Genomic DNA, 19,086 nt, shown 5'->3' with positions numbered 1-19,086 from the left:
CCCATGGCCACCTCAACCTCTTGGGTCACCCGGGAGGTCATGTCCCTTGCTCTGTGCAGAAGGGATTGGAACTTTCGTTGTCCTGGCTACTGTGGTGTTTGTAAGTGTCACAAACCCAGGCAGAAAAGGCCCGGGTTGGAGGACCACTGGCAGGAAGGCACCGCCCATGGGACTCTGGAGGAGGGATCGACCAGTACCGCGTGGCGGGGTCAGCCATGGTGGTCACCGAGGTAGAATAGGGGAATGAATGGAAGATGGAGAGGAAAGGAAAGGAAAGGAAAGGAAAGGAAAGGAAAGGAAAGGAAAGAAAGGAAAGGAGGGAGGAAGGAAGGAAGGAAGGAAGGGAGGGAAGAGTGTGGCTTTAGGTCTAGAAACTTCCTTGCCTAGAAGGTCTATCCAATAAATCTTAGACCACTATTTGTCCAGCGAATTGTGCATACATATTCCATTTTTAGACTGATCAAAGAAGTCTACAGAGAGATATTGCTCAAGCCTAGTGACCAATGATATGTTCATGGTCCGAGCACAACCCATCAACAAGATGACGTCAGTGAGGATTCCAAGGAGAACCGACCCCCACGGCCTGCTCCGTGCTCCACGGTCAAGGACTCCTAGCATCGCTGAAAGCCCCGCCTCGAACGATCTCCATTTTAAAGTTTCCTTTAAGAGAAGAGCCGTGCATTCCCAAGTAACACAAAATTAAAAAAAAAAATGGCATTGGGAATTGACCCTAGGAGCATTCGGCCTCTGAGCTATATTCCTAGCCCTACTTTATTTTTTATTTTAAAACAGGGGCTCACCAAGTAACAAAAGGCCTCACTAAGTTGCTGAGGCTGGCCTCAAACCTGCGATCCTATCTCAGCCTCCCAAACACAAGGATTATAGGAATGCACCACCACACCTGGCTCCAAGTACACTTTTAAAATTTCCAGGAAGGAGGCACGAGAAGAGTCTAACTGGACACCTATGACCCTCCTTTCTTACTAGCAGAGATTCCTTTACTAATTGTTTACATAGCTAAAAGTTAGCCATTCTCCTACCCAGTAGCTAGAAGGAACACAATTCTAGACATCAAAAGAAACAAATAAAAATGAGTTGAAACTTGGGCTTTATTTTCAAATTTACTACGGCTAAAACTATTACTGCCGTGTTCTTCCTCGTAATGAGTATCAGACATCAATGCTAATAATACGTAGCATTTAGGTTGGGCGTGGTGGTGCAGGCTTGTAATCCCAGCAATGGGAGGCTGAGACAGGAGAATCGTGGTTCACGGACAGCCTCAGCTACTTAGCGAGGCCCTTTTCAGCTCAGTGAGACCCTGTTTCAAAATAAAGAATAAAAAAATAGGGCCGGGGGTGTAGCTCAGAGGTAAAATGCCCCTGGGTTCCATCCCCAGTACCACACACACACAAAAAGGTAGCATATTTTAGTTTTCTCTGGCCATAGAATCAATGACCATAAACTTAGTTGCTGCAAACAACACAGGTATCATCCCAGAGCCTTTGTGGGTCAGAGTCTGGGGCCAGCTGGGCCATCTGCACAGATCTCACCAGGTGGAGATCACAGTGCTGGCTGCGCTCTGGTCTCATGGGAGGCCTGGGCTTCCTGACCAAGGTGCTTGGTGGTTGGCAGAATTCAGACCCTGTGGCTGCAGGATGCTGTCCCTGCTTTCTGGCTGAGCACAGCTGGGTCCCTCAGGTTGCTCGGCCCTGGCCGTGTGGCCCCTCGATGAACAACGTAAATGTGGTCACACACTTCCTTTAGCCCTGCAGACCCTCCCCCCGTTTTTTGGTACGGGGTTTGAACCCATGTGCATTCTACCTCCTACCTCCAAGCCCTATTTGAAAAAGGGTCTCACTAAGTTGCTGAGAGTGGCTTCAAACCTGCAATCCTCCTGTCTCAGCCTCCCACATACTGGGGTGGCAGGCCGCCCAACACACTCTGCTCAGAACCTCTTTTACGGCCTTCCCTGATTAGATCAGATGATGATCTCCCTCTATCTCTTGTAAATTAAATTTTAATAAACTTACTTGATCAGGGACCTTAACTATATTTGCAAAATTTCTCCCCCTTTGCCAAGGAATGTAACCTAATCCCGGGAGTGAACTCCCTCCATGGGCACAGGCCCTGTCCACGTCAGAGGGGAGAAAACGGCTCAGGGGTGCACACCAGGGGTGGGAATCTTGGGGCGACCTGAGAATTTGCTCCCCACACTATTTAACAAGAACCTTCTGCCTGGCGCTTGTAATACTATCTGTTCTATTTCATCTACTTCTCACAATATCCATAGGAGGTAGGTTTTTACTAATTCATTTTACAATAGGAAAAAAAAGTGTAAATGAGGTGTGTGCCCTTAGGCAAATAATAAAAGCACCCTATACTTGAAGTTTGCCATTAAGAATCAGAAATAAATGCTATTACCTCCTGTGTCCATTACGTGGGGGATGTAAGAAAAGGCACCTGAGAAAACACTCGATAAATTATTTTGTAAATTAAAGTGCCATGATCAGAAACGCATCTCAGGGGCCTGTGAACTGTCCCTTTGGCGAGACCTGAACATTCATACCGCAGATGAGGCAGGAGGCCCGCGCAGAAGAAGGACCGCGGAGGCAGACCTAGGATCTGAGCTCGGATGAGGGATGCTCTGAGCTGGTTACGAAGGGACTCTGGGCTCTGCTTCCTTTTTGAATAATCAAATAAAAAGAGCAGACCAGGAGATATCTAAGGTCCACTACAGCATTAAAAAAAAAATTTTAGAACTATGAGTTTGCTTTATCTCCCCCACTAGATCTGCATTCCCGAGAGCAGGGAAGGGCCTGGGTTGCAGGCTGAGTGGCTTTAGTACCTGGAAGCCACGCGGGGAAGCCTCTGACAAGCAGTCGTTAATGGTGGTTGGAAAACACTAAATTATAATAATGTGCTTCAACCTCGGAGTCCCCCGCATCAATAAAATAGGGTCTCTGTGTAAGGGATAATAAAAAATAGAAACCGTGGTCTACCCAGACAAATAGAAAGCCCAGCTAATTAAGCAGCGGGCCTTTTCTCCAGGGAGTGAGCATTCGGCTGTCTCTCAGCATCACTGTCAAGTGTTTGAGTCAAGGAGGCGGACTTTGCTGCTTTGCTACCATCTTGGATGAGTCAAAGAGAATAGGAGACGGAGAGCCATCAAATGCCCCATCTACCCCTGATTTATATCCCAGAGGGCAGAATTAACTCCGGGTCCCTCGATCTATCCCTACTAAGTGAGAATAATAAAAGCCCAGGACACAATACCTCGCGAGACTCGATGGAAAGGCAAGTCCAGCCGACGTGCGCAGACTCTTCACAAGCACCCACCAACCCATCATGGCGCGGCAGAGAAGAGGGGGCGGGCGGAGAGGAATGGGTTCTGGCATTGTGAAGAGTAAACAGAAAAGGCATAAACAAAAGCATTGTCCCCAGGAGCCCGTCTCAGCCCTGCGTCAGGGGGAGCCGGGCTGAGCGGAACGAGCTCTCCTTCTTCCTAAGGACCCCTTGCGAATTTGCTAACCACACGCGCTCAACGCATAGCCTTTTAATAAGTACTGTCTCTTAAAGCAGAGCATCAACTCGAGACCATTAGAGAACTCGGGACTTACAAATGAGAAGAGGCATGGAAATGGCTCTTTTTTTTTTTTTTTTTTTGGTAAATAAAAGGCATTTCAAAATACAGCTAGAACCTTAGATTCTGCTGCGACATGCTACACTATTTACCTCAAGGGGTGCTTGCTGTCTGCTGAGCGAGAGGAACCATTTGTCCCTGAGATGAAATAAACCTTCCCAGAGTTCCTGGGCTCCACCAATCAAAAGCCCGTTCCCACACTCCAGCGAACCCCAGAGCCCTGAGGTGCACCGGGCCCGTCACAAGGGCAGTGAGCTCTCACGGCGGACTCTATTTATCTGGTCCAACAATGATTTCCAATCCAGCATGCCATGTGCAGAATGGGAACAGAAATAAACAGAGGGCTGGGCCCAGGACGGTGAGGAAGGTCTGTCCCAAGGCCAGCTCTGGGCAGCGGGCACTGGCTGCTGGCAGAACTGTCTCAGCCTCTCAGGGCGTGGCGGATCTCGTGGAGAGAAAACCCCGTGATCAATCAGCAGTGTCTCAGAGGAAGATGGAGTCAGACTGGGGCAGAAAAGAGGGAGAATAGGCCTGCCCACAAGGAGGTGGAAACCCCCAAACTTCTGTTTCAATGCCAGCTTCTTCAGTAGTACCCAAAGCCTCTTAAGAATTTGGCCTGAAATTTGTGTCAAAATTTAGGTGAGTATTTTTATAGCATCAGAACGGGCGACGGAATTCTCAGCATCGTTCAAGCGGGATGGGCTTCTAAGGGCGTACGGCTCCTCCTCTGGAAGCCGCAGGCCTTGTTCCCGTTCAGAAAGCTCCCGAGGACAGCTGGCCGCGGCTTTCCATCCACCCAGTCATCACTGCGATCCACGAATCAGGTTCCACAGCCAGGGAGTTGGAGCTGCTCAAAGCAGGAGGCCTGGGGCACGGCTTCACTTCAGGGCGAGTTAACAGAGACGGGGAGGCCGCAGTGGACCGAGCGTCGGGAGCCCGGGGTTTAGGTGTCGGAGACCTGGGACTTCAGGTGCTGTGACTTCGTAACGCCTGCGTTCTCAGCCATTAGCCAAGAACCACAGACAAGAAAGGAGGGTGACAGGGCCCTCTGCGCTCAGGAGCTTAGCGCTCATCAGAGGTGAACAGAGGACACTGGTCAGACAGGGCGGCTGCCCAGCTCCGTCTCCAAGCATTCTGGAAACCTAGAGGGTGCACCTGCGACCCCGCGATCTCCTTCTTGGGCATTACTCGGGATAAACGAGCACGCTGTGTAGACGGGAGACTGACTACAGAGGAGGGAAGACGAGTCTTTAGATGTCTGAGCTGTTCCATTTCACGAGTCCCTGGCTGTGGACATTATCAAATGCGCCTCCCTGGACACTTGAAATAAGTGACTTTTATGGGGCACACCATGTGTGTGTGTGTGTGTGTGTGTGTGGTGTTACTAGGGATTGAAGCAGAGGTGTTCTACCTCTTAGCTACATCCCCAGCCCTATTTTATTTTGTATTTCGACACAGGTCTCACTAGGTTGCAGAGGGCCTTGTTAAGTTGTTGAGTCTGGTTTCAAAGCTGCAATCCTCCCGCCTCAGCCTCCCAAGTCCTGGGATTGCAGGCAAGTGCCACCCTGCTTGATTTGTGGTGCACACACCTGCCTTGACAGGTTATGCTTTTGACTCCAAAGACATTCAGAGGACAGAGATCAGATCACAGTGGCCCGAGGTCAGAAGTGACCGGTGCGGAGGGGCTCCAGGGAGTCAGCAGGAATGTCCTATTACTTGACTGAGAGGCTCGTTCTGCGAGTGCATATATTGACCAAATATAACTAAAACAGGCATCGCTAAAGGCTGAATTTTACACGTGACTCTAAAAGATTAACGTGTGGCTGGGTGTGGTGGCACACACCTGTAATTCCAGAAATCGGAAGGCTGAGACAGGAGGAAGGACAGATTTGACACCAGTCTCAGCAACTTAATGAGACTCTCAGAAACGTATTGAGACCCTGTTTCAATCCAAAAACTAAAAAGGGCTGGGAGTTTAGCTCAGGGTAAAATGTCTCTGGGTTCAATTCCCAGTACACTTCCCTCCCTAAAAAAATGGATGGCTGGACTAGGGGGAGATAGCTCAGTGGTAGAACACTAGCTTTGTCTGCCCGAGACCCCGGTGCCACAACAAAACAAAATTTAAAAATTTAAAAAAGCAAAGATACAAATACTGGATCCAGGCATGGTGGTGTATGCCTGTAATCCCCGTGACCTGGAAGGCTGAGGCAGGAGGATTGCGAGTTCCAGGCCAGCGTGGGTAACTTATCTAGACCCTGTCTCTAATGAATGCATGAGTCGGGGGCTGGGGGTGTGTCTCAGTGGTACAGCACCCTTGGGTCCAATTCCCAACTGATTAAAAAAAAAAAGAAAAACTGGAACACAATGAAACAATGTACTAAGGTTCTTGTAAGGAAGTCTTGCAACTTATAAATTTTACAGGCAATGATTTTACTAAAAGGCAATAAAAAAAAATTGAGAAGTGACTCAGAAAATACTCATCCCAGTACTTTTGCTGAATGGAACATGTGGGATTCTGGGATTGCAACGAGGAAAGTATATGGGAAAAAATAAAGGAAAAAGAACTTCAGAATGTCAATGAATTACGTAATTGTAGTCCTACAAGATAAAATGGTGTGTCTCAACAGGGCCACCGGAGCACAGCCTAGGCATGTGTGTAGGGAGAAGAGTCTCAGTGTCTGTCTCTGTCTCTGTCTCTCTCTCTCTTCCTGAAAGAAGAGACCCTCAAGGGAGAAATGGAAGGGAGGGAATCCTAAGCCATGCGGTGCTGGGAGAGAAAACTGTTGAATTTCTTCTCTTCCCCCAAAGGACGTCAACGGTTGTCTTTCTGCCACACCATCGTCAAGTTTAATATGATTTTCAATTCCTTTCTAGTTCAGTTAGCTCTAAAATGTTCATATATTATCTATTAAGAACACTCTGGAACAGCTATTATTTACTTTTTCACATTTTAGTTCACATTGGGAGAACTACGGTGTAAGCCACTGAGTGCAGGGTCTGTCGAGTCCACGAACGCATGTACTCCTGGTTTATTTTCTTCCTGGTTTAGGATGCCTGGGATACTTGACCACAGTCCATCTAGACCACGGTCCATCTTGCCCTCCCGTGACCCTGGAAGCCGGTCGCAGGCCCCATGGCAGCATCCCTGCCCCAACGCCTGCTCTTGAAGGCGGTCGCCGAATGCCAGCTGTTTCTCACCGGGCACCTCCCTGTTTCCAAAGAACACACCTGTCTTGCTAATTCTTAACTTCCTCCCACTTTAGATATCATTTGCTAGCCGGGCGTGGGGGCGCACGCTTGTAATCCCAGCACTCGGGAGGCTGAGACCGGAGCATCGTGGTTTGCGGACAGCCTCAGCTATTTCGTGAAGCCCTCCACAACTCAGTGAGACCCTGTTTCAAAATAAAGAATAAAAATGAGGGCTGGGGGTGTAGCTCGGAGGTCGAATACCCCTGGGTTCCATCCCCAGACCCACCAATAAATAAATAAATAAATAAATAAATAAATAAATAAATACCATTTGCTGAATTTCTAATATTGAAGAGGGGCCGGGCATGGTGGCACATGCCTGTAATCCCAGTACCTAGGAGGCTGAGACAGAAGGATCAGAAGGATCCAAGTTTGTGGCCAGCCTCAGCTACTTAGTGAGGCCCTTTGCAACTTAGTGAGACTGTGTTTGAAAATAAAGAATAAAAAATAGGGCTGGGGTAAAGCTCGGAGGTAGAATGCCCCTGGGTTCAATCCCCAGTTCTGAAAAAAAAAAAAAGAAAAGAAAAGAAAGAAAGAAGAGAAAAAGAAAACTATGGAGGAATTGAGACTTCTCCCACCATGGACCCTCCCTATGCTCTGTCATAGATATAGCAAAACCATTACCCATGCCCTCTATACACATAAACCCACAGCTGGCCACAGCTGGGCCCCGGCCACACACCAGTTACATTTCCTTTCCCAGACAACCCCTTGCTTTCCCGGAGTTAACGGTCGCCTTGCTTTTTCATTACCTCGGTCCTCCGTGGCCCAGCTCCCTCCATCTGGACAAGTCCATCTGTTTTTTAGATTCTGAAATTTCATGGCTGGCCTCTCCAGCCCTGTTCCCAGGTCCACTGTACGCACCAGTGGCCCTCCACCCTCTTTGAGTGACATTTCAGAAGGAAGTCAAAGGGACCGTGTGGGTTGCTGGACCGCCATCCACCACGTCACACAGAGGAAGCAGAGAGGCATCTTGAGGGGATGGCTGGGCCGGGCCGGGCCGGGCGGGCTGTGCGCACCAGGAAAACTGTCCCCGGCGGGGCTCTGCCAGCCCGCTACTGCTCAGAGCCTGTCTCTTTTGTAATCAGAGGAAACATGTGTTCCCTTCGCCACCACGCTGGTCAAGTGAGCAGAAGGCCCGAGGCCGTGGTCCTCACGGCCGTGCACCTACCTTCACGGCGCTGAAGCACAGGGCGTGGAGAAGAACGGCCACGGAGACGCTCCGGCCCACGCTGTACACGGCCGACAAGGTCCCGGACACGGCTGCAACACAAGCAACAGCCCGTTGGAGACTGGCCTCGCTCAGAGCCAGCAAATGGCATAGGGGAGGAGGGACAGGTCAAGGCCTTCAGACACCCACTGCCGCCAAGGGCAGAAAACAAATCCATGCGCTTCAGAAAGCACAGGTGGCTGCAGGGTAAGAAGGGGGCCGAGCATTTGAAGGAGGTGCCCCAGACGTCCTTCCTGGAAGCTCGTGTGCCCGGGTGTGTGTGCAGCGGGGAGCCCAGGGGCTCTGGCTGTGGGTGGCTGCTGACCATGGCGAGGGCCACAGACAGCAGCCTCAGCAGAAGCAGGCAGGTGTGTGTGTGTGTGTGTGTGTGTGTGTGTGTGTGTGTGTAGACAGTGATGGCTTCCTGTTCATGACTTCATCTCACCCTCTCCCCTGCCCCTGGGAGGTCTGCCTGTTGGTCCTGTTTAGAGAGGCCCCGAGCAAAGGTGCCTTCTGGGTCAGGCCCAGGTGAGCTTTAGGCAGATCTCGGTCTGAAGCTAAAGCGCTCTACCCAGTGGGTGCATGGGTCACCTGTCCACACAGGGGCACACACATAATACGGAGGGTCACACTCATGGCTCACAAGACCACACTCCCAGATGCGTACATGTATGTGCCCAAGCACACACATGTAATGCACTTATACACACGCGCTTGCACTGATTGTTTTGTGTGTGGTACTGGAGATGGAACCCAGGGGCATTCTACCTCTGAGCTCTACCCCAGCCCTATTTTTTATTCTTTTTGAAACAGGGTCTCACTAAGTTGCAGAGGCTGTCTTTGAACTGCGATCCTCCTGTCTCAGCCTCTGAAATGCTGGCACTTGCACGTATACACACACTTGCACTTTTACACACACACTTGCCATATACATGCACCTGCACATGCACACTCATGTGCGTACACTTATACATATACATGTTCACACACACAGACTTTTTCCCAGGAGCAGTTCGAAGGCCCCACCCCCATTCCCGTCCATGGGAATCCCTTCCCTGTCTGCCGGTGCCTTAGGCAGCTCGGTGGGCGGCTTGCAGTGAATGAACCTGACTGCCCGTCACTCTCACACAGCACCCAAATAGCAGAGGGTTAGAGCTGGGGACAAAGTGAGCCCCCGGGGGCTTGTCCGCAGCCCTGGACATTTGTCTCCTCTGAGCCTGGCCCCGCCCCAGGAAGAGTGGATGGAGAGCGACTTACCAGAGCCTCCGAAAAGCAGCATGTCGATTTGCTCCAGCAGGTAGGTGCAGAAGGTGTCGATCTGCGGGAAGAGCCCCAGGAGGGACATGGCAGGGAAGCAGTAGAGGAACACTGAAAACGGACAGACACACTGACCGTGAGCCCGGCCGCCATGGACACCGGAGGCCGAGATGGACAGGTGCTCTCGCCACCCGGCTGGCCTGTGGAAGGGCAGCATGGGCTCAGGCCCGAGCCGAGACCCGCAGGACCCCCAGGATGGACCCCGGGTCTCCAGCCTGGACACACATCACAATCGGGCTTGGGGAGGGGTCTTGGAAATCAGCAGGAACATGTGGAAACCAGAGAGAGTCGTTGCGGAGATCTCGGTCTGCCACGTGCCGGGCCCGGGCGCCTGGCCCGTGCGCCCGCCCTTAAGTGACCCACAGTTGGTGACATTGGAAATGCCCGCTGGAGGCCCGAGGGGGCCAGAGCTGAGGAAGGGCGGGCATGGTGGCTGAGCGGGCAGAACACCCTGGTGCACAGGGATTCTGAGTGGGCGGGTCAGGGGAGGGCGACCAGGCCGGCCCGCCATCCCAACACTGAGGCCTCAAGCAGGGATTGCACAGAGACAGTTCGCTGGAGAGAAGTCCAGAGCTGCTTTGACAGCCCGTCCCCGCCGCTCGGTCCCGCTGCCTTCTGTGGGAGCTGGTTTCCTAGAAGCACAGAGACTCCCCCTGCAAGCTGCCGCACCTGTCTTCTTTCAGACTCAGGTTACCCTCAGAATGGCAATGAAGTCCGATACCGGCAAGCCTTTGTAAAACTCAGGAAATTTGATTTGAAATCCCATCTGTCTAGACACTAGACCCGAGTCTTGAAACCACAGCAAACAACCAGAGGATGAAAGACGTGGCTGAGGTTTCAGCTCTTTCTGCAAAATAGGGCAGGTGCACGTTGCGAGTGGACCTGGGTAAGCTGACACGACGGTGGACCTGTGTGTCCTCTTCTGGGTTACAAGTAACTATGGGACAGATTGTGCTAGATCAGTGATAAAGGACCATCTCGGCTCAGTGAAATTTTGTGTCAGGATCCCATCTGGCTGTGAGGACAAGACCTCTGCGTGGTCTGGGGCCATGCATGTGGCCTGGCTGGGCTCTGAAGGCAGCACCCAGAGGCATGCCGGGAACAGCAATGTCAGGGGGAAGGCCCAGGCCAGGGAAGACTCCACAGCCCCAGGACCAGCCCGAGGAAGACTGGTTCAGCCCACCGTGGCGTGAGGTGTGTGCCGGCACTCTTCTAGTACTTGGGAGGCTGAGACAGGTTCGCAGCCAGGGTCCGCAACTTGGTGAGGCCTACCTCTGCAACTTAGCGAGACTCTGTTTCAGAATAAAAGAAATAAAGAGGGCTGGGGGTGTCACTAGAGGTAGAATGCCCCTGGTTCAATCCCCAGTACCACACAAAAACAAAAGGTGCTTCAGGGCCCATCTGGTAAGAAGGCCCAAGGGAGAAGGCACCCTCCTGAGCCACAGCGAGACCTCAGCGGAGCCCACGCCCGCCCTGGACCTGGACCTGGACCACGGACTCCCAGACTGTTTCCCGACTATGAAACAACACATTCCTCCAGCCGCCAGTTTGTAGCATTCTGCCATGGCGGCCTCGGGCAACGACTCCCTCCTGCTGATACTGAGGCTGTTTTCCCTAATTTTCTCCTCTCTCCTTGCTGCTGGTCCCTGAATATAATAATGGCAGCAGCTGTGTGGGGCCAACTATCTGCACAGCTGGAGAGCAGAGGGAGAAACGCTTCCACAGCCACAAGTGACCTTGGCTTGCCCTTGTGTGCCGGGCAGTCAGGGAGGTGGTGGCTGCTCTTCTCCCCTCTTCTCAGCACATCGCCATCTCCCCTGTCCCCGCCAGGAACACGATCAACACGGCCGCTCCACGGGCCCGGCGGCGGCCAGTTCTCCTAGCTATCTTTACCGCAGAAATCATCTCGTCAGCTTGCTTATTGAGCAAGGTCGTTTAGACGTGTCACCGTTGGCAAGCAGACAAAAGTAGAGAGGAACGGGGATCCCAGGGCTACGTCCCTGCTCTCCCAGTCCCCAAGGCATTCCAAGAAGACTGGGCCAGGATGGGCAGGGCCAGTCTTTACTCCAGAACACCAGTTACTGCTAATAAAAAAGCGGTGCGTGTCTGTCCTTCCAGTATCTGGGAGGCTGAGACAGGATTGTAGGTTAGAGGTGAGCCTCAGAAACCTAAAGAGGCCCTCAGCAACTTAGTGAGACTCTGCTTCAAACTAAAAAAGTAAAACAGGGCTGGGGTGTAGCTCAGAGGTAGAACTGTCCCTGGGTATAATCCTCCCAGTACACACACACACACACACACACACACACACACACACACACGATAAAATAAAATCAAGTAAAAAAAAATATTGGGCTTTTACCAAGCACGTTAAAGTGTTCCTTTGTAAGCCTTACTAACATTTTGCGTTCTGATGCCACTATGTCTGAGGTATCAGGACTATATCGGTTCAACAGCGCTGGCTGCTTTGAGCAGCAGAAACAGGAATGAGAGACAGAGCCATGCACATGAGCCATGCACACGAGCCATGCACACGGAACATGAGCCAGGTTTCTGTCCCCGAGTCTGCACCGATCGCCTGCAACCACGCTTCCCAAGGAGCCGACGCGGGGCCAAGCTGACCGCGGCCCTTCTCCACACATGAGCCGGGGTGATCCAAAAGCCCCTTGCACGCTCGCCCTTGGATACTTAAGGCTCACTCTCAGGTTCGGCAGCTCCGGCACCCCCAGGTGTACGTTGGGGCCTGTGCACACCAGACCCTCAAGGACCTCTGGGATCCTTGAGCTATGAAAGCCAGTGCTACTGTTTACAGAAAAAGCAAACACCAGAGCCCATAACTCAAGGGCTCTCGAGGCTATTTGCAAAAAAAAGAAGTTGCTGTTTGCAAAAAAAAAACAAAAAGTTGCCGAGAATGGGCAGCACTCAGAGCCTGTGCCATGGCCGGCACCTCCCGCACCTCTGCCTGCTGAGACTTCAGGGTCTCCACTGTGGCTCAGGAGGAGGAGGGGGTCCAGTCACGGAAGGCACGTGACTGAAAACTGGGGAAAGACAGAGACGGAGACAGAGAGGAAACTGTCGCCCAGGAGAAAGAGGAGACCGATCACGAGAAGCTAAACCAGAGAGAGAGAGAGGGAGAGAACTTTGAACAATGTGTTTTAAAAGGCAAAAGAGGCCTGGGGCGTGGGGAAGCAAACGCTTTGGCCAGAGTCTTGTCACGGGCCGGTGCCTGTTTTTCCTGTTTGTGTCTGTTTCCCACCGCGCTCCGGGGCCCTCTGAAGCGTGGCCCTCACTCCTTTGACCAGGAGAGGTGCAGGGCTGCACACCAGCAGGGCACAAGGCGGGAGCTGGGGTCGGGAGCTCGCTGCCCACATCTCTGCAAGAGGAACGGGCGATGGCTGGGAGGAAAGGCAGAGGGCGGCATGCCCGCCAGGTGCTCGGCTACTTGGACAGTAGAGTTTACTCCACCTCGAGGCGCCCTCCCGAGTTTCAGTGCCGGGGAGAGGGAGCGACTGGCCTTGGGCTTTGACAAATGCCAAGCCTTCCAGATGGCAGCCAGCGCGCCAGGGCGGTGTCCTGGGCTGCCCTTTGCCAATTCAGCTGGCCAACATGATTACGGCCAGTCACCATGAAGCAGGTGCATAAACCCCTCCAGGGGCACGCGCAGCCCAGTGTCTACAGATGCGGTCAGTGCTGGGCGGGCTCTTTGCAACATGGTGATACTAATGGTGCTTGGTGCCGTGTGGCCAGTAGCTCCCTTAAAACTTAACAAGCAAGGTGGGTAACATTCCAGTCCTCACAGTCGCTCAGGTCTCTCATCTGGTAACGCGGCAGAGCTGAGACCCCAGACGCTGACAGTCTGGCTCGGGAGTCAGGTTCTAAACAGTGCCGTAGCAGGGGCTGCGCCTCAGTGGGGCATTTTCCCAGCAACACCGCTGAGACTTTGAGGCCAGTCAAGTGCACCAGTGGAAGCCGGGTCACAGGAGCATCCGTGACTCCACCTGGGCCCCCCGCATGTGGCCAGAGTGTCTGTGCCAGGCGCACGGGGCAGAAGCTGCTCCCGGCCAGCCTACCCCATAGCTGCCTTCAGATGTCACAGGGCCGAGATCTCCTGGTCACAGAGATTGAAAACCTTTCCAGGAATCTCACTGTTGGGTGCACTGGGATGTGACTCCCAGACAGTCTTCCGTAGAGTAAGAAGCACATCTCAGGTCCAGAGCCAGGACAGAGCCTTTCTGCGCACCGCGACACCACTCACCTATGAGGTAGTCCCTGGCCGACTGCAGGAACTCCGGGGAGAAGAACTTCAGGCCATAGACGGCGTAGCTGGGAGGGCGCCCGGCTTTGGCCCCTGCATCGAGAAGTAGAGTAAGGCCGCACAGCATGCAAAAGTAGATTGGCCTGCTATAGGTTATGATTTGGTTGTGTCCCTGGAAAACAAATACAATTTCGGAGTTGTACCTTCTATTCTGATTCCGTGACAAAGGTCTTCGTCGATACTTGGCATCGTATAAAACAACCTATACCGTATAATCTCCTCCCTATCATAATTCGTGCACCCTAGAAAAAGGAAAAAAAGCGAGCCTGATGTTTATTTTGTGAAATCGGAACGAGAATATCAGAGAGAATGCGGTGTCTCTCAACCCCAACAAGACCTACCTAAAAACTTCGCCGCCATCCTCGGGGAAAACCTGGATCTAATGCAAAGCTTTCCCAAACAGCGATTCATCGTGCTCATTTCAAGCGCAACACTAATTTAAGCCTTTATTTGCTTTACGTGGTCCAACTGAAGCTCCGCTATTAATTAGTAAGAAATGGAATTAGAAGTCGTGGGCTTCAGTTCCCCAGTGGCGTAGAAAGGAAGGTAATGCAGGCAAAGCCTCTACCTGTCAGTGCCATGTGTGGTCTTAATAGAGCACAGTGGAATACTCCAACTTTTTAAAAACCTGCTACTTTAACATTTAGTTAACACTCTCTTCTAACAGGAACCAGACACTTAGCAGGCCTTATCTTAGCCTCAAAACAGAATTATGAAGAGTTATGGAGAGACACTTTTTATCCTTCTCCTCGAGTGGCTAGAAAATTTAAAGAAAAGATGTAACATCAATTTTCTAGAGCAAAAGCCAGCAAAGAATTTACATCTCACAAACCAACGTGAAACTTCCAAGACTCAAAAAAAAAAAAAAAAAAACCCAACAATAACAAAAATGTACCGAGGGAGGGTGTGCCTTGCAATGTGTGAACTACTGCAAACAGAAGTAAAGATTAAAGTGATTGGCTTCCAGGCACAGATTTTTAGCCATTGCCTTGAAATGTTATATTTAGAAATGCGATTTAAATTTCCACTGCTTCTAAAATAGACGTGGTCCTATTCCAAGGCCATCTTTCAATAGGAAGAAAGACACAAGAATTCCACAAAGGTTGGCTATATCTGGTTCCAAGACTGGCTCAGGCTTGAAAAATATTCACACTTTCAGGGAATTTTCTTTTGAATTCAATGAGGTCACAGAGTAATAGGAGAATGCTTTCCCCATGTTAAAAATAAACAGCATGCTGGTGGCTGAGCTACATGTAAATGCGAAGAAAATGACTTGGTATAGATAGATTCACTGTATAGAAATAAACACGCGCCAGGCCATTCGAAATTGGCATGGCTTAGGAAAGAGTACAACAGCCACCTTGCGCTGGGCGGTTCTTCCTTTTGTTAAAAGATCAAAGCACGCTATCTAGGACTGAAAGGCTTTAGCTTTGAGTAGTGTGAGACCTCATTTTGGACCTTCCAAGTGAAACTTTATCAGAGATGCATCTTTGCATCTGTTGCTTATAAAGCCAAATGTTCAGCCCCTTAGAAAGAGGCCGCCCTCCTCCCACGACCAGGGCCACCTTGCCTCCCCAGCCCGGTTAGGGTCCTAAGATCATTCCAAGCACATTGTTAACAAAATAAGACACTTTCTTTTATTTTTAAATTTGGGGTGCATTGTGAATCAATTGTGTTAGAGATGTCAGACAGAGGTACATATGCAGTTCTTGGTGCCCTCTGCACAGGTTCCTTCCCCTCCTCCCTCTACGCATGTCTTTGAGGTCGGACTCGGTAGTTCTGCAGACATTCACATTATTTCTACTATTACAACTTTATGACTTCATTGCCCGCCCCGGATCCTCCTCAGTCACTCCCCTGGCATCTCTGCTCCTCTATCTTGCAAGACCATGTTTTGAAACAAAACAAAACAAATTTTAAAAAAAGAGTTGAGGGTGTTGCATAGAGGTAGAATATCCCTGGGCTCGATCCCCAGAAACACACACACACACACACACACACACACACACACACACACAAAGAGGAAGCAAAATGGTTTTTATACCAGGCAGATAGGCTGTGTTAGAGGCATCAGGGACTAGGCTGAGCTGGACCCAAAGGGCGAGAAGGGGCGCTATCTATGGTGAGACCAGGCTGGCTCCTCCCCAGCTCCATGGCGCATGCAGCTCTGGCTCCATCCCCCAGGATAGAGAAGCAGCACTTCACATCTGCAGAGCTGAGTGGAGCCCTGTCCCTGTCTCAGCCAGTTCACAGGTCTAGCCATTTTGACGTAAAGCTACCACGACAGCACAATGACAGACCTTAATCCACGTTTCTACAGCCAGGGCACTCACTGCTGCATGGCCGGGCCTCAGGACATCCTGAGAAGCACACGCTAACAAGCTCATTCTGACGAGGGGAAACTGAGGCACCTGGAGGCAGCTACCTTCTGGTTCTAGCAACTTGCTAAAAATTTGCCACCCATGCTCCCAGAAGCGAGCAAAGGAGAAAAGTTAACCCTTTAGGAGGAGGACGTGGCCGGATGCACGGAACTACTCCTCATAGCAGTGTGGTCTGCAAGATGGTCCTGACCCTTGGGAAGTCCCTCTCTGTTACGGTCGGATATAAAATGTTCCCTGACGTGCTTTTGTATTAATGGTCAGAGTTGATGTAATTAAGTCACGAGGGTTGAATCTCGTCAGTGGATAAAAATGCAAGTGAATTCATGACGGTAATAAACAATGGTTAGATGTCTGCATCCTCTTATGACAGTAGGAAAGGTCGTTTCTTCCCATGGGCTTACTGGGTGGTCACCTGGGCAGAGGGTGTGGCCGGAGAAGGTGGGTCCTCGGGGCGTGGCCTTAGGGACCGTGCTTTTGTCTCTGAATCCCCTGCTGGCTGGCTCTCTCTGCTCCGGCCTCCATGGTGTGAGAGCAGAGCCTTGCTCCTCCTCCCTCTGCTTCTTGCAACAATGCTCTGAGCTCCATGGACCTGTCCTGACATGGACTGCGCCTTGAAATCTCAAAAACTGTGAGCAAATAAATCTCCCTTCCTCTAAGTTGTGTGGTCAGTTCTTTTAGATTACTGCAGTGAGAATGGTGAGCCGGACGGTCCCTAAGGAATGGAATCAACCAGGGCGAGAGACAGTAGCACCCAGAACTCGGCTCCCTCTTGACCACCTCCTTCCTGAAGTCTCCTCATCTATGAACTGGAGACGGTAAGTCTGCCTCCTAACTGCCTCTGTGGTTCAGTCAGACGGCAAGCGGAAATACGTCCTAGCTACTTTCTTCCTTAAAAATTTCCTATTTCCTTTCTTCATTCCTATTTCCTATTTCCTTTCTTCACTCCTATTTCCTATTTCCTTTCTTCACTCCTATTTTCTATTTCCTTTCTTCATTCCGACAAATGGAGAAATGCCAACTCAGTTCAGGGAGCTGCAGACCTTAGAAATCGGTGCCAGGGAATTCGCGACTGTAATACACAATGGTTAGCTGTCTGCGTCCTCTTATGACAGAGGGAAAGGTCGCTTCTTCCCATCTTGCTCTGATAAGCTTGGTCTGGGAACAAAATGGCAGCCTGGCCTGTCCCTCCAGGAACTGGACAGCAGGCTCTCTCCACCTGAGCACAGCAAAGACACCGCACGGCGCCTGCTCACCTTCTGTCCTATCTCTGCATCTTTCTGAAAGCACATGCAGGAAAGTCTGATAGCACCTAGCCCCCCCCACAACCCCCTGGGAAGCCCACAGCAGCACCTCTGTACCAGGAGGGAGGCAGGCTGCACACCAGGGTGGGCTTCAACACAGGCCTCCCTGCCCGCCTCCCTCAACCCTGCCTGCCTCCTGATGAGAATCACAGTGCGTCTCGGTCCCCTAATTATGCTGCCGCCGCTGCTTATCCTGACGTTCAGACTCCAGGATAAGAAAGGTGTAGTCGATGTCAACCAATTACGGAGAGCAGAAGAACTAACAAGACAGCCTTGTACGCTATGTGATCCGCCAATTAGAAGCTTTTCCTAATTACTAGGAGACAAACACGAGCCATCACAGATTTAAGTCAGTCTGAAATCCTGGATACAAATTTTGTAACAGCACAGAAGAAAGAAGACCAAGCTTTCTTTCACTGGAAGCTTCTTAGGGTGCGGAAGAGTTCAGAGGTCGCTCAGAGGGTCAGGGAGGCCACGCTGCAGCGGACTCCGCGCAAAGGCACGAGGTGGGCTGGGGGGTCTGCAGGAACAGTGCCGTTCAGCGGCACCCCCGGGCCACTGGGACAGCTGGGTCCAGGACACCCTGTGTGCTCCGAGCTGCTCAGAGAATGCCAGCGCGCCAACAGGGCAGCACCAGCAAGCCCAGGCTGCAAGCCAGCCCAAAGTGGGGGCAGGAAACGAGCAGTCCACTTGAAAACAGTGACCAAGAAGAGATCGGCTCCAGGCAGAAGGAGCATCAGGCATCAACTCCAGAAGCTGGGAGTTCAAACCCTAGTTAGATAGCAGGTCCCAGCCGCCAGCGCGGCCCTGATCAACAGGACGCGGGTGAGTTCTGGATGTAGGGGGAAGGCTGGCCTCCTGGGCCGCTGATGGTCCAGCTACTATGGAGACGATACAGAGGTCCTCGCAAAATTCCAGATGAAACTATCAGGTCGCCAGCAACCCCCAGCTGGGTCAAGATCAAAGGAAGTGGAAATCGTGTCAAAGAGACTTCCGCACTCTCCCATGCATCACAGAACAGCCAAGGCATAGACACAGCCCTCGTGTCTCTTGGCGAACTGATAAAGCGCGGTGTACCGTTATACGGCACTGTACCACTTTCTCATTGTAGCACACAGTGGAACAGCTTTCAGCCTTGAAAAAGAAGAAAATCTTGTCATTGGAGAAAACATGGATGGAGCCGGAGAAAATCAGGCTAAGACAAATAAGCCACAAGTCCCGCATGAGCCCACTTAGATGTGGAATATTAAATAGTCGAGACTCAAAGAAGCAGAGAGTAGGACCGGCTACCGGGAATGAGGAGGGGCAGGCGGCAGGATCTTGGGTAAAGAGTGTGAGGATTCAGGTAGACAGGAGGAGAGATGAGTTTGGGAGAGTCAGAGCTACGGCCAGTAGAGTTAACTATCAGGTGTTGTGCACACGGAAAATGCTGAGAGGAATTTTAAATGTTCTCGGAAAGTGGTGGAGACACCAATGGCCAGATTCAATCATTCCACAATATGCGCACATATCAGATTATCAGCGTGCAGAGACCCACCAGGCCACTCTGTCTTTCTTAACACGGCTCTAACGGGACAGAAAAGAACCAACACGGGGGGCCGGCCACGCCCATGCCCCCAGCCCGCAGATCCAGCCGGAGCCTGGCCGCCAGGCAGCCATGTTTCCATCTAATGTTC

General features: G+C 51.4%; 1 protein-coding gene across 1 annotated transcript in view; it reads right to left on the bottom strand.

Annotated features, from left to right (window-relative positions):
* The window catches only part of PCNX2 (pecanex 2), a gene marked incomplete at both ends in the record, with an annotated part of 156,490 nt that overhangs the window by 92,830 nt on the left and 44,574 nt on the right, over positions 1 to 19,086 (bottom strand). The window contains 3 exons of the mRNA XM_080717237.1: positions 8,061 to 8,152; positions 9,357 to 9,467; positions 13,669 to 13,840. Coding sequence (XP_080573363.1) covers positions 8,061 to 8,152; positions 9,357 to 9,467; positions 13,669 to 13,840 — 375 coding nt within the window. The remainder of the gene's footprint in view (positions 1 to 8,060; positions 8,153 to 9,356; positions 9,468 to 13,668; positions 13,841 to 19,086) is intronic.

This window comes from Muscardinus avellanarius (genome assembly GCF_963383645.1).
Source record: "Muscardinus avellanarius genome assembly, chromosome: 20".
In the NCBI taxonomy this organism is placed as follows: Eukaryota; Metazoa; Chordata; class Mammalia; order Rodentia; family Gliridae; genus Muscardinus; species Muscardinus avellanarius.
Note: the sequence above shows the minus strand (reverse complement) of the source record. Positions and strands in the feature narration are given on the sequence as shown.